We start from the raw sequence: 16,015 nt of genomic DNA on the forward strand, positions 1-16,015 counted from the left end.
AGCACCAACTGTGTTGTAAGGTATAATAAAAGACGTAATCTGAGGATATGTGTGATAAATGTCTGCAATAATTCCCATTTATTGCCTACTGTCCCTGTTGAGTTATAGGAATGATGAGTTATATAGTCACCTTGTTTAGAACATTTTTTCCAATTTTATGTGTAATTTCAGATGCTCTGGCTTTGTAGGGCATGCAACGTACTCGACATACTGTATTCTGCTGTTTGAATGAATAAAGTGCAATGTTTCACTATCATTAGTTTTACTTGCCAGCAAAGAATATTAGAGGAAAAAGTCCTCTAGAATCATATTAACATAAAGAGTTAAATGCAGGAAAATTCAAACCACTGATGCTTTGTTACTTCTATCTCAATGCAACATTCAGTGTGTTTTCTAGGTGCATGTAGTTCAAACTCAAAGTGCTATACAAGGGTTTTTGTTAAAAAAAAAAAAAAAAAGAAGAAAGTTTTTTCCTGCCCTTTTCATTTTCCCTCCATTGAGATGACAAATTTCACTTCCTCCAATTGTTATACTTCCTTCTACTTTTCTGAATAGCATGCTTATATTACTACTGGATTAAAAAAAATAGACATTGATGCAGAAGCTTTCCTCTCCACAAATTCACCACATATGCATACATTTCTCATGTGCCCATCCTTCCAAAGTATTTGTATTAAAATTTGATTATTTCAATGTTTGGTGTTTATGTCTTTATGACTTTGCCAAAACTCTTCTCAGTTAAATCAAATTGTAAAACTGAGCTTTGTGCAGTGGCAGTATCATAGCCAATGAAGTTTATCCGAGGAACGAATATTGCTAATTGAAACAAATGATAAAAATGATCTTGCTTTCTCTCCTACAGAACTTGGGTTTTCACCTAGAGCTAATAATTGTCTCTTTTTACATTAATAGTTTCGTATTTACCATAAATTTATCTTAAACTCTTCCCCAGTGACCTAGATAATCTCTCTAGATTCTCAGTGATGAAGCAGATGTTTCCAGCTATCTTCATTTCCTGAAAAAGTTACCCTAGAACCTTGACTTGGGTCATTAAGCCCTGGTTCTTCCTGCATAGCTGCCATCCTCTGTCTCCCTTCAGAAAAAATAAAGAGAAAGGAGCATAAAACCTGGAATCAATTCTAGAAAATGTCCTAGTACCAGAGGATATGAGGTTCCAGATGGCGAACGTTTACCCAATGCCCTGAGCAAGGAACAATAAGAAGCCTATGTAATATTTAGACTTGTGTCTGAAAGAGTTGGAGCTCTTGGTTCTTATCTTTGGAAGCTGATGTTGACTGTTATAGAAAACCAGTTAATTTATTTGAGTGATGTGATATGGGTGACTTATAACAGCTCTAGGGCACAATCCTTGGAAAACAGGTAGAAAATGTAGCAACTCCAGGAGTCCACCAGCAGGAAGACACTTGGAGCTCAATACTTTGGCGAGAACACTGCAAACCCACGTACTGCACATGTGGACAAGTTCTGAACACCACTTTTTAAAAAAGATTTATTTATTTATTTATTTATTTATTTATTTATTTATTTATTTGAGAGAGAGAGAACAAGCAGGGGGGAGAAGCAGGCTCTCCACTCACCAGGGAGCCTGATGCAGGACTCAATCCTAGGACCCCGGGATCATCACCTGAGCCAAAGGCAGATGCTTAGCCAACCGAGCCATCCAGGTGTCCCTCTGAACACCACTTTTTTATTTGCCTCACTTGTTCCAGAAACAGTGCTCCTTGCATATATATCAGTGAGGAGGTATCCTTTAGCTTTCAGAGTGGCACAGGCAGGGTATAACTTCTTTTCAAATGATATAAAAATACCATATTCTTCCCAGGGTTGGCTGCTAAAGAACTTTTACCACTGACAGATGTCTCTACTCACTAGGTGGTAGTTTCCTAACGGCATGTTTTAGATAGACTTTAATATAAATTCAGGATCTTCTAGATTACCTGAATATATTACAGGTATGTCCAAATATATCCAAGATTACTTATGAATGAGTTGGTGAACAAACAAATACAAGTTACAATCCATATCAACACTCCCAGCTAGTAGTACTGGAATCGCGGCCAACAGTTCATTTTTAATAATGTTACTGAGATTGGATATGGGTGTTAGGGTTCACCCACCTCCCCAAGAACAGAGCTATCACATATTTTTCTTGACTTTAATTTTAGTGGAGCCTACTGATTTTTAAAACTAGACGGGTTTGTCTTTACACAAAATATCAATTTCTTTGTAACATAAAACCTCCAAAATTCCAAGTAAGAAGTTGGCCTTTGTTTATTTTTTAATGGAAAACTGTTAATAAAATATTTAAATACCACAAAATTATACTAAGTACCACTTGACCTGCAGAAACAAACACTGAAGAAAGAAAACAATCCGTAGACAGTGTCAATCTTATAATGTGGCCAAAGAAGTGGAGGTCCTTTCTGGTTTAAAATATACCCGAGTCTAAAATGTCAAGCAAAATTCTCCAAATCCTGGGAGAGAGATGCCAAATTATATTTGTAAGACAAAAATTTAAGAATCTCTGATAGCTTTCTGCACTCTTTAAAATTTAACCGATTTTTAATTTTTCTAGAAATTTATTTTTAAGACAATCTTCTTATTCAGTCACCTATTCATTGGAACCTTTATCCCAGGTATTCAAAAGTATTTCTAGAGAATAACACCATTTTTCTTTAATCAGATGATTGGGTAAGATTTTGAGTGCTCCAATTTACTCTCAATGTTATTAAAATTTGTTATTACAGCCTTTGGTGTGTCTTTGGTCTGTGACATTCGCAAGTGTTTCTCCAGTGGAATTCCTTCCCTCTTCTGCCCCCTACTCCTATCCCTGGTTGTTAAGCCTTCAAATCCATTTCCATGAAGGCCTGGCCCCTGTTGATTATGCTATTATTACTACTTTTTAATTTCTTAGGTGAGACAGGAAGATCATAGGAGGCCAGACTAAGTTTGAGACCTGAGCTCTGGCAAAGTCCTTTCCTCTGGAGGGTAGGTAGGTCTTTATTAATGAGGAGGCTCTTGGCATATTTCACGATGGTGATCTTGCCCTTCCCTTGCCAGAGCCATGAGGGGACTTTTCTCAGGTCCTCATGGTGAGAATCTGGTGGGTTTCCTGGAGGGAAAGCTCAAGGAAGTGTGGGGTCCTTCCCAGGCCACAGCTGCCATGACTTTCTCCCAGTCGTATTACCCACAGTTATATGTCAACAATTCATCCAGCTCACCATTTAAGTGTTCCTCATAGTTTGTGGCTCCGGTGCTTCAGATCTGGGTAAGGAGATATTGGTTGCTGTATCTCTCTAGATGTGTCTGTTTCTGCAGATTTGGGGGTTTGCCTTGAAATCTCAGTTCTCTTGTAGATACAAGAGAAGTCACCAATTTTTAATCTGATCAGTTTTTTTCTTGTTGTAATCAAGGCAGTGACATCTTCCAAGCCCTTTATATGTTAGCATTGAACCTGGAAGTCCTTTCCCCATGTGCTTTTAATTCATGTGTTTTCTGGTGCCTTGGTTTCTGACCTGTTTCTTTGTTCTGACATTATGAAGCTGGTCTGACACTAGACTTGGATCCATCTGACTTTGCTCTGTGTTGCTCTTTGGCCCATTTTCATAAACCATAGATCCATCTGACAAAATATTTATGGCAATAAAAACTTGGCATGAATGTGAATATAAAGTCTGAAAACTAGTATGGGATTATGCTCAGTTTCTCTATGTCCAGATCAAAACCAGTCCTCACAAAATTTTTAGTCCAAAAAGAAGCAAAAGATAGTAAAGAGAAATTCCATCTCAAACCCTAAGACAGTAATGGGTTAAATCTACTCCATCAGCAAAAATTAAATTAGAGGAGCTGTCAGTAACATCCATCCATCACAGGATGTAGTCTGTAGCACCAGACTGAATGAGCTTTTTTGGGATTCTGCTAAAATGGATTGAAATGCAAGTCACAAAGAAGTGTTTCCCTGGTCACATGTATTCAATGTTAAATTATTTTAAGGATTAGTCACATAAAAGGTAAATGAGTATTAGAAAAATTGGTGGATAAGAGAAGCCAAGGGAGGCGTTAACAGTATGATCAAGAAATATGTACACATATTTACATTTTAGGTGTTACATTTATGGATATAATTAGTTACTGTTTGGTTTCTGCAGAAGAAAACACATGATAAAAAGAAAGATAAAAACAGAAAGGCAGGGATCCCTGGGTTGCTCAGTGGTTTGGCGCCTGCCTTTGGCCCAGGGCATGATCCTGGAGTTCCGGGATTGATTCCTGCATTGGGATCCCTGCACAGAGCCTACTTCTCCCTCTGCCTGTGTCTCTGCCTCTCTCCCTCTCTCCCTCCCTCCCTCTCTCTCTCTCTCTCTCTCTTTATCTCTCTGTGTCTCTCATGAATAAATAAATAAAATCTTAAAAAACAGAAAGGCGACTCAAGAAGGAATGTCCACATGTCCTGTGGGAATGTTACACAGTTGTCGCTATTGGAGCGCTCTCGTCAATGTGTGACTCACTTTACCACAAGAGACAGAACCAAGGCAGAGCTGCCCCACCATTTCTTTGCTACATATGACCATAAATTAAATACTGCAAAACTTTTCAAAGAGATCATTCAGCAATTTCTTCCCAAACTCAACCCTGTTTCTCTTCACATGTTAATGGGAGTAGCGTTGAACATTTGTATTGTTCAACTAATATCAAACAAACAACCCCAAACCTGTTACCATCTCCTTCAGTTTAGGGTAAAACATTCGTAATAACCATTGGTTACCATTGTATGAATCATATGTTATTTAAGGTTCAGGGAGAAGACAGTATCTAGATAGGAACCAAAAAGGACAAACATGATCTCTTTACTCAAGAGTCATCAGCAATGACCTGAAATATTTAAGAGTGTAATGCTCCAAATCCCACTCATAAATTTAACTTAAACACATGGTTAAGTAAAACATATCAATGTTATTGTTTAAAATGTTAAGCACCATAATATAACATCTCTGGGGGAGTAATGCCTCTTAGATCTCTGTACGTTTTACATCTCCATTGGAGAACTAGGACAGATGTCACACGAAGGATGGAATTATATTTCTACATACTATGTTGACTTTCGGATATCAAATAGTACCCACATCAGTCTAGTGTGCATGATATTAAGAGTAGCATTGGGCATTCTTTCTTACTGAATGCCTAGCCCTCCCATTTAAAAATTCTAAACTCATAATGACTCATTTCAGTTGTTTCCCAGTCAGAGCTCTCAATGGTTCCTGCAATCTCGATGGTTCAAATGCCATCCCCTCTCAGTATTGAGAAAGAGGATCGGTTGTGGTGCAGAAGGAGGGAGAGGAGCTAAGTAGAATATCTATCATATACCTTGGTAGCATTTTTTTCTTTAGATTATATTCCTGAGAGTGAGGGTTATTTCTGGTCAGTGGCTTTAGTATTTATTGTTTTGAACATTTATCTCTATATTTAGCTCTCTGAAATATAATTACTGAAAAACCATAAACCTTAAAAACATCAGGCTAACTAAAATGTTTTTAATGGATACTGGAACAAGAAAGGGTTTACTACATCAAACGATATTGGCTAAATCCCACTAGACTGATCATACTTGTTTCATGACTTGAAGTGCATACTTCTTCCCTAAATGGTGAGTTCCTCAGAGGAGGGCTCAACTCTTGGTCATTTTGAATCCTAGCTCTTTGAAGATTCAGTGGATGTTTTTTAAATTAAATTCCAAAACAGCATTTTCTCTTTTGGCTACCTTGTATCCAAAGTCTGCAAATATCCAGAAGAGTATAAGGTATGTAGATCTCTGTAATTCACACATGCAGAGAAAGTAGGCGACTGCACGTTTGTCTCATGCTCAAGTTTGTGTCAAGAGAGGAGTTGGGAATTTTAGAGAAAGTGCTTTAAAATATTTTTACAGTTTGAATAATGGGAGCTAATTTTGTTTCTGTGATTAAAAAATGCAGGGTCTTAACTATTGAGAGAAAGAGACAAAGAGAAAGAGAAAGGAGAAGGAGGTGGTGAAGGAAGAGGAATAGGAGGAGCAAGAGGCAGAGGAGGCTGAGGGAGAAATCCAGAGACCACTTTGAGAAAGGGATTTAGGAAGCTGGGGAAGCTGGCCTCTCTTGCCTTCCCCAACTCCTTTGTTTCAAGCCATCTCATGTCTTCTGCAGAAGCCAAGGACCCATTTGCTGTCACAATTCCTGCCTGACACTGATGTGCATCCAAAGTAATTAAAAGTAGGCAAAAACCAGGAGCCAGGAGATGTTCTGTGCCCTTTTCTCATGTTTTATAGGGAGCAAGCTCTCAGGAAATATTTACTGATTGGCCTTGGAGCATATATAAAGCAGCAACCTGAAACACCTAGATATTCTGATAATTCATATTTCCATGAATGTTTAGATATTCTATCTAGATCTTGCTCAAACATTTATTTTTAAAATTCGCCATATGGATATAAAAATTAGGTAAATTTGTCTAAAGTTTTTCTTGACTAACTTAGAAATAAGGATGTGTTTTTGCCATTTGGGAGTTTATTGGATTTTGTTTTTCTTTGTAAGTTACAAAAATAGCAGAGTAATTTCTCTGGGGCTGTGCCCTGTGACTTACATTTATTAAATATCTTCTTGATGTCAGCTGCAAACTTATACAAACCTTCGCACTTTTGATACTTTCCCCAGCAAATATAGTTCTCATGGTTTTAATAATGAGAAAAAGGGAAGAAAAATCCATCAGGTTCACATCACAACATGTTATGAAAGTGGCACCAAAAATTCATATCATATACCAGGAGAAGCTGTGTTTTGTTCAGCATTTGCAAAGAAGGGCCCCTCTACTGTCCCTCCGTAACATGTTCCAGACTTCTCCTGGGTGTGTAGAACTGAAAGCTCTCATATAGTTTTCATTGCTTTCTTCAAATTCATGACTTTGGCCAGTCCTACCCTAACTGGACATTTTAGCACTATGACTGCTCAATCCAGGCTTCCTCACCCACTCTTGATGTCTCTGACCATCAAAGAGAGATGGAGACTTTGCACTCTCTTTAAAGACACAACTCGGGGATCCCTGGGTGGCGCAGCAGTTTGGCGCCTGCCTTTGACCCAGGGCGCAATCCTGGAGACCTGGGATCGAATCCCACATCGGGCTCCCAGTGCATGGAGCCTGCTCCTCCCTCTGCCTGTGTCTCTGCCTCTCTCTCTCTCTCTCTCTCTGTGACTATCATAAATAAATAAAAATTAAAAAAAAATAAAGACACAACTCTACAAAAGGAATATTCCTAACAAATTAGTGAATTAACAACAAATGCCCAACTAATATTTAAAGATTAAGTTTGAGAAACAGATTCTGTAAGCTCATTTGCAAGCAGGTCTAAATCCAAGTGACCAAAGAGTCAATATCACAGAATGGAAAATAGTAAAGTCATCAAAATATAGTGTGGTCATGACTGTACACATTTCATCTTTGATATGAAATCTTTGTCTACCTAATGTTCATTCTGAGTAATTTTCTTTAGTTGTGAAAGGGTGAGCACAGTGCTGGAGGGAAAACTGTTTTCCAGTTTTATGATACTGTGAAAGCCACTTAGAAAGTCTGGATGTCACTTCACTACAAAATAAAAGTATTGATCACCAATGCATTGTCAACATTAATATTTTATGATTCCACCAAGCCACAGTCACCCTAATAAAAATGATTTAACATTGGATTAGGAAAATACTGGGAATACATAATAAATTCTCAGTTATTTTACATTTAACAAAGAGCCTTCTTTTACTTGATTTTGAAAATAGCCAATGAATGAATAAATGACATTTTAAAGGTTAGCAGATTATGATTGTCAGAATTGTTTAATTACATAGTTACAGTTCATTACATGATGATAAAAATATAAGGAAATCATATAATATCATAGTGCTAACAATATTAAATAACTCAGGGGTAAAAACCAGCAATTTAGATGTTCAAAATCTCAATCATGCAAAATTGTGTGAAGTAGTATTTTTGAACTGCCTTTTTTAAGTAATGGAAAATTACTTAAATTACTATAAATTAACCTCCTTGTAGCCATATCAATTGTAAATTTTTTAGAATTATGAGTAAGATATTAAAGACAATTGATTAGGTGTATTTACTAAGGATTGAGATATAGAAACTATGAATTCAGAAGAAGGTAATTCTTACACCGTGTATTTCGTGTGTTTTTACCGAGGGGAAAAATCACACAGACAGATTTAAAATAATTTAATTTCCTAATTTTATTATTGCCTCATTATTATAATATTTTCTGTTCTGCCAGAAATTCACATTTAGGTTCCAGGGACAGCTATTCCTTTGCATTCCATTCCAAACGTGGCTCAACTAGGGTTTAAGTACAGATGTCCCCAAACTATTATTTATCTGGAATAGATTGTGATTAAAAATAAAGTATGTCAAATCATATAATTTCCAATAGAAGCAAATTTGTCATGGATATTTTATTTCTTAACAAGAGCCTAGCATCCGAAGTTATTTTTATCAAAATAATCATAAACATTATATTTAATCAATGACAACTGACATCCCTTTACAGTAGACTTCACAAAGTATATATAAATTAATTTTAAAGAATTTGTAGAAAGCAAACATATAACACATAATTTAACATATTTTGAAGATTCATAGGGATAAGGATTCGGAAAGATGGGATAATTCTGGGTGGACTAGGAAAAAGATAACAAATGTAGCATGTACAGAGTAGGTTAAAAGTAAAAAAGTGTGTGTGTGTGTGTGTGTGTGTGTGTGTTTGTGTGTGTTTTAGGGTTTGTGCAGAGAAGGTAATAGGGGGCCTCTGCAGATCCTGGGAGTTCAGTCATCTGAGTACAGATGATTTTGGCTTTTATGCTCATTTATTGTCAGGGAGTAGACGGATTTGTTGTGGTTTATATACTGCCTGCTATTACCAAAATAATATAGAGTGCCTTATAACTGGAAGGAATCTCTATTCTCTATTTAAGTTTTCACAAAAATTTAGAGCTTCCTTTCTCCCAATGAACCCACTACATATATATATATATATATATATATATATATATATATATATATATATGTAGATAGATAAGAATAAGCATTGTTCTTTGAATTTGCAATGGATATGTAAATCTGAATTTGATTAGTCAAATGATTTCATATTGACCTATACCATGCTAATTTTTTATTTATATATAACATCAAGATGCTATTGTCATTTTATTCTTCATTTTCCCAGCTTTCAGCCCATCTGTCTCATATAGTTAATACAATACTGGAACACCACAGAAACCCTCTCACATTGTTTTTCTTCGAGAGAAAATCTGTAGTGAATTTTGAAAAAAATTCAGTCATCATCTCAATCTTCCTTTCCTGAATTTAGGTTTTTAAACTTCAGATTTCCAAAAATAAGCTTATGAGGCTGTGGATCACTTGGGTGAATTAAGGTAACAACCAGATTCCAGTATGAACACCACTGCAGGGTCAGGGTCGATCCTTGCTCTACTCAACGCACAATTCCGTATCTACAAAAAGGGCTGATTTTCTGCTCTAAGTCTAACATCAACTTAAAAGTAGAGAACAGATGGAGAAAGTTAATTGAATCAACAATTAAAAATGGCTCCAAATAACTATTAAAAAATTTAAATTTGTTCATTCTTCTTAAAATTGGAATATGGAATATAGGGTAGGAGAAGATGAGGTAAAATAAAATAAAAACCTATTAAACAGAATTATTAGAAGGAAATTGTAAAATTTCTATTACAAATGTATTCTTTCTCTCCTTGAAATGTTTACAAGGTATAAAAATCTTAAACTAGGGAAAAGTGTATGAAAATCATGAGTAAAATATAGTTTTCGTATTACTTGGTAATTTTAACTTATTTCCTATCAAGACTTGAGTTAATTTAAATAATTGCCTACTAAAGTGTATTAAAAACACTTGATATGGAAGCTATTTTATTATAAAAAAAGACATTTTCCAATTTCAACTGAAAACAGATTTTTGAAGTTCACATGAAACAAAATGTAACCCCGATGTTATTATCTAATTACATTGTGACAAATGCCTTAAATAATTATGCCAAAGTGTTACATAGTGATAAAAGTCCCAAAAATAATAACCACAATTACAGTATGATGAATAAGTAGGAATACATTTAATTTTTTTTTAGTTTGACTATCACCTTAGAATAAAGAAGTTTGAATTTCAATGAAAACTGGGTGTCTGTGTAAGAGTAATAAAATTTATCCCTATCATTCATGACCTACAAGTCTAAAGAATTGCCTTATAAAGCCTCTCTAGACACAGTTAGTGATGAGTCCAGGAAGGGTTAGGACCATCCAAAAAATCTGAGGAGACACTTAAATGTTATTCCAGGGCCTATTTATTTAGAATCTCTGTGGCATTTCTCAACTCCCACTGCATCTAAATGGGGGAAAAGATAGACAAAACTATCTCTGTTTCTTTGCCTTTTCAACAAATGACAACACCATGGGTTTGGGTTTCCTCCTGAGTAGGATGTAAAGTGGTACCTTTATTCTACATGATTGCTTCCAGAGCTAGCTAGCATCCTGCCCATCCAGAAAATATGCCCAACATCTCATGATACTTCCACTAGAGTCTGTAAACTAGCTACCGCCCCGAGTTGTAATAATTGTAGAAATGATACAACAAAGATTCACATTCTTGAGTAAAAAAGTAAGGATTTGGGGTAGTTTCAGGGAGGAAAAAGGCGGAAAAATTTTGCAAATATGTTCATAGAGAATGTACGCATGAGGCTATTGGTCTCTTCTGACATACTTCTAGCCTCCAGCCAAGGGTCATGGATGATATACCTTCATTTTGAAACTCAAATGAAGTTGACATGTACAAAAACGATAAGAAGAGACATTTTACCAGGGGGATTTTATTACATATTTATTACATGAAAGATCATGTTCAATACTTTTCACTAAACCCAAGGAGGTATACTTATTGGTTATGTGCTGTCTTTCTGTGGTCACTTCAAAAAGTGATGCAAGTGCTGTCTTCTTTCAGTTGCATGCTTGGTACTCAGTGAAGTTGGTCAAGAAGGTCAAATCTGTGATAGGGAACTGGGATTGGAATGTTAACAAAGTAGAGTCTTAGTGCAACTTTGGACATTTCATTGGAATCTTTATAACCTTATCTAAGTTGCTGCCCTCCTGAGTTAGTTCCCATTCTTCTTCTCTGCCCCTTCCATATGGAAAATTGTCCTCCATACATTTCATAGGCTAGAAATTCATCTGTGTGGCACATCACCTAGTGTTATGATTATTAATAGAAATATAGTGGCCATTTCTTATTTGGAGAAGGCCAAGATTGGGGAATTGTGAAGTATAGTTAATGACTGAGAAAGTAATTTGAAATTGCAAGATACTAATCAACATATGTTGGTAGAATTGGAGAAAAGTGTATCATTTTCACTGTAAGCAGTTTTTAGTATAATATTTAAGACACAATGTGTTAAAGGCCTAAAGCTCAGCCCCACTGAATGTACATTGCCTATTTATTGTGCTGTGTTATAATCATCAGAACTGGACTATGATTTTTTTATAAGACTTATAATTTGCTTAAGCTTGTTTTCACTGTAGCATTAATGGTTGATTTGAGGAAGTGGCTCAAATAATCTAGGGAGTAGGGTAATCGTGGTTTTTTTTTTTTTTTTTACAAAGTTTTCTGAGATACTGACCAAAGAATGAGGGGCAGACATCAATTTTTATGATGTGTTTTTTAATATCTACTCTAAAGACACCGCATGCAATAAATAAATTGGATCCGTAAAAACCATTAACAGTGTAATGTTATTTATCAGTCCATTGTTTCTATACTGGACAGAAAGTATTAGTGGCTGACCATTTTATAGGTGATAAATGATTTTCAAACATAATTGCCCAGTGAAGACAGAGAAAAATTGTACAAGATACTAGGACTAGTACTCGAGTTACTACTTGGTGAAAAAAAGTGAGGTTTACTTTTAATAAATAGGTTTCATTTTATTTCACATGCTCCATCCAACAGCATCTTCCCTAGTCTATAAACATTTCTTATTTCATGAAGTTCATATTGTGGCAGCGGCCAGAACCCATTGATTCATACGTATCTGCAACTTGTGTAAATAAATTAGTTCCAAGTGCCTATTATTCAGTCAACGAGTAAGTGAAAGATGTGTTTTATTTTTCTCCCACCAGTATGGTAAACGATTGGGTTGAGGTTATTTTATACTTTTCCATACTTTAAATGTGTCAGGGATTGGTCATGAGTGCAATGATGAATATTTCCAGAAGAAAACTTGGGGACATAAGAAATAACACCCCCGCCCGTGTCATCTTTGTGAGAACTGTGTACACCCTCCAGTTTTCCTCTGCTCTCAGAAGTGCCTCCATTACTTATGTCAAGTTCTTCACCACTGTGTCTTCCAACCGGATACCCCAATATGGAAACTGTGACCATCTTCCCTCACTTGCCTAAATCTGGTTGGGATCCCAACTGAGTCACTTTCAGAAGGAGCCAAAGGTTGTCTTTGGTTCACAGCAACCCTAACTGCAGGAAAGCTATAATAAAGCGTCTGAGGGAGAAAAATGACTTGCAAAGTGTAGAGGCATCTTCAGTCAAAAACCCGTGAGCTCAAGGGAGTTGAATACGTGCCTACGACCATTCTAATTGCTCCAGTGAATTGGTTTTATGAAGTTCCAGGAGAATGGTATGGAAACTTTTCTTTCATCTTTGGTTTCTGTAGAAGATTTATTTGCTTGTCATTTTTATTACAATGCACACTGCCTTATGTCAAGTATATTAGGCTAATATAAATTCTCCTATATGTTCGGTTAGCAATTTTTAACTCAGCTACAATTATAAGTATAGATGGAAAAGTATGCTAGAATAGATCTCCAAAAATGTACCACGAGAGACGTTAAAGCATTATTCTCATTGTAATGAGATTGGGTTAAAAGACTTGGGAGGGACATTTCTCTCACACACTCTTAATGACATTATTTTCGGAGTGAACCGGCCCAAGGCTAGCCTGATCTTTGGTATCTCCTCAGTAAATGCTCACTGGTAATGATCACAAGCAAATGGTGTTCTGGAAGCAACTGCATGCAGGTATTGTGTCTTCCACCAAATAGACACAAGAGCAGACTCATCTAATTAGCAGAATCGCCCCTGGACTTGCTGTCTGTGTTTCTCGCACATTAGTGCAGCTGAGACATGAACCAGGACCCCTGAGGGCCTTTCCCCACAAGTCCCATGTAGAAACTGTGGTCTCTAAGCAACAGCTCGACTGAGTGAGCGGGCCAGAGCCTGGCTCGGAACGTGGCACCACTAGGAGCTGTGCTCAAATGGTCTCAGCGGGGAGTTGCTCTGGTGGGTTTTACAAAAGGCATTTCAGAAACAAATGCCATGTGCTGAGTGATTCAGAGGTGTGTAACCCTGAAAGCTGGGATTTTAGGGGAGGCTGTGTCCTCGTCAGGAACCAGTCGTCTGCTTTTCTGCTATGTCAGCAAAATTCACAGTGCAGAGAGTTTGAGTAATTTTCTTTTTATCCCTGAAAGCTTAAGATAATTATTTTTCACAGCCACATTGACTCTTATGATTAGCATCTTGATGGGGTTTTCATTCTTAATCTGAGAGATTCAGAGAGTCTAGGTAGTTGCTCTAAAGTGTAAATTCATCTAGGAGAGACCCAGAACCGTTTCTATGCAGTAGTTATTCTCTGAAATAAGTTTGCAATCTGCATTCAAGCTATGGATAGAGATTAAAAAAGAAGAGTCTTATTAGAGATCAACAAAACAAGTACTCCTTCCACAGACTAACATTAATAGTTTAAAGAATTTTGCTATTAAGAAAAAAAAAATCAGGCTTTTATCTTACATGATCTGGGCTCACTATTCTTTGGATTCCCCGTGGAGTATTTACAAGCTGACCATTTTAGGTGTGTGGCATCAGATAATCCAGGCAGAATGATTTTTATTTTTACTTGAGTAAACTTCAAAATTAAGGACAAAAATATCTGTTGACACTAAATAAATCGGCCAAATTTTTTAGTTCACACGGAAGCCACCGCTTCCTTTTAAACTTGGTAGGTTTGTCAACTACTGTCAGAGATGAAAAAAATTATATCTGATCCGTTTTCACTTATAATCCCAGCCAATGTTCATTAAAGAGGAAGTAAAGCCTAGCAAATTCTGGTTACACAGGAAATCAAAGTGCCCAATGGCTCGTTGAGAACAGCATCTATAAAACTTTAAATAATTAATATCTACAATTCTGTGCCCATTGTTCTTCTGACTGCAAAATAGCTGAGTTCTTTTTCGGTACATATATATATATATATATATATATATATATATATATATATTTAAATTTCTTTCTTGAAAAACAGTTTCTCATTTAAAGTTTTCTATTTCTTGAGGTTAAATGGAAGCTGGTGGGTGATCACACCCGATTTTCCTCATGGAGCTCAGAGGGATGGCCAAAGAGACAGACATTGCCAACAAGGAAGTACTAACCCAAAAGACAGGGTGGCGACAGGACACGTGGGACAGCTAGACCAGGTCTTTTGTTTTCATTTTCAAGTGAACTTCCTTCTCAAATATTCGTTTATACTTGTCAGAGGAGCAGACTTGACTACGTAAATACTTTTGCTAATAAAAAGCCTTTTTTTTTACAGCACTATTTTAAAAGTAGCTATTCAACATAACAATCTTAATTTTAATGCACCAAATTACAGTTTTCAACAATGTAAGTGAGCATATCCTGTCACCCTCAGCACACAGTTGATATATACGTGTTAGATATAGATGGATATAGCAATATCCGAATCTGTATTTGTCTACAGGTGCACACACACGCACACACACACAGTGGAGCTACAGGGCCTGCTCAACAGTGTGTTCTAATTCTTGTGTTCCCTTAATTGTCACTGGGCTTATTTCTATGGAGACTTATAATGCCATTTGTAGATCTTACTGGATTTGTCCCTGTTAAAACCTTCCAAGCCACAGAGCTTGTGGTGGGTGACCTTATGTCCAAGGACAGACCCTTTCACCAGGCGGGAGGGCCGAGCCATGAGGACAGAGTTAATGTCCCGCGCCCAGGTCCAACCCAGTGTGGGCAACTTCTCATGGTGCCCAGACTTCTGCTACTGTCCGTACCAAAGAATTTTATTTAAATGACTGTTCATACGATTTGGATTCTATTTTTGTAAAACATAGATTCCCCTCCCCCCAAGAAATTCAATAAATAAAGGACTTAGCCACAGAGTCAAGGAAGCAGAACTCCAGGTTTTAACCTTCTACTGGGACTGGGGCTACACCCGACCCATTTCAATTTTTACTGCAATTGGTCTTCCAGGAGGCAGAGGGTGCAGTGACCCTACAAGCAGGTCCGGACAGACTGTGTCTCTGGTCAGCAGCGGCTCTCTGAGTGTCATTGAATGAGGCTGGAGCTGTAGCTGAATCCGTAACTGCTCGACCGGGACAGAGCCTGCTGGGCCTCCTCACTCTGCTCCGAGGCGTAGCTGGGAAATGTCTGTGCACGTGACATCTTCGAGGAACCAAACCCGTGACCTGAGAGGAGGGAAGGAGGAAGAGGTGTGCTAAGAAATAGACTCAGAAAAGCAAGGGGATATATATAAACAAACAGACAACCATACAAACAAAGCAGAAGGCTGCAAATGCTCAAAAGAGAGCTCCAGGTAAGCACAGAGGTGTGAAAAATGGAGAAATTTGGTGCTTTATTCCTTTCTGAGTTAAAAATGTATTCAGGGATCAATATTTTCCTCAAGCGTGTCTGGTCAAAAATTCAGATGCCAGAGTGCAAGGTAAACTTTTGAGAGATCTCAAACTTCTAGTATGTCCTTCAGCTATCGGAACAAAAGCAGAAAAGTTTTTCTGAAAAAAAAAAAAAAAAAAAAGCTGGTTTTGATGGAGGGCCCGTAAGTTGTATTCTTTTCTTTTATACTCGCTT

At 37.0% G+C, this 16,015-nt stretch overlaps 1 protein-coding gene and 1 pseudogene across 1 annotated transcript in view; one reads left to right on the forward strand and one right to left on the reverse strand.

The window, feature by feature from the left end:
• The first annotated feature begins 759 nt into the window (after positions 1-759).
• Positions 760-909, forward strand: LOC129514658 (U4 spliceosomal RNA; annotated as a pseudogene).
• A 13,510-nt stretch (positions 910-14,419) lies between these two features.
• Positions 14,420-16,015, reverse strand: part of LOC129514655 (docking protein 6) — a 363,401-nt gene continuing 361,805 nt past the window's right edge. Inside the window, exon 8 of the mRNA XM_055333417.1 lies at positions 14,420-15,615. Within this exon, the coding sequence (XP_055189392.1) occupies positions 15,476-15,615 (140 nt within the window). The 3' untranslated portion in view covers positions 14,420-15,475. The remainder of the gene's footprint in view (positions 15,616-16,015) is intronic.

Source organism: Nyctereutes procyonoides, unplaced genomic scaffold (genome assembly GCF_905146905.1).
Source record: "Nyctereutes procyonoides isolate TBG_1078 unplaced genomic scaffold, NYPRO_anot_genome, whole genome shotgun sequence".
Taxonomy (NCBI): domain Eukaryota; kingdom Metazoa; phylum Chordata; class Mammalia; order Carnivora; family Canidae; genus Nyctereutes; species Nyctereutes procyonoides.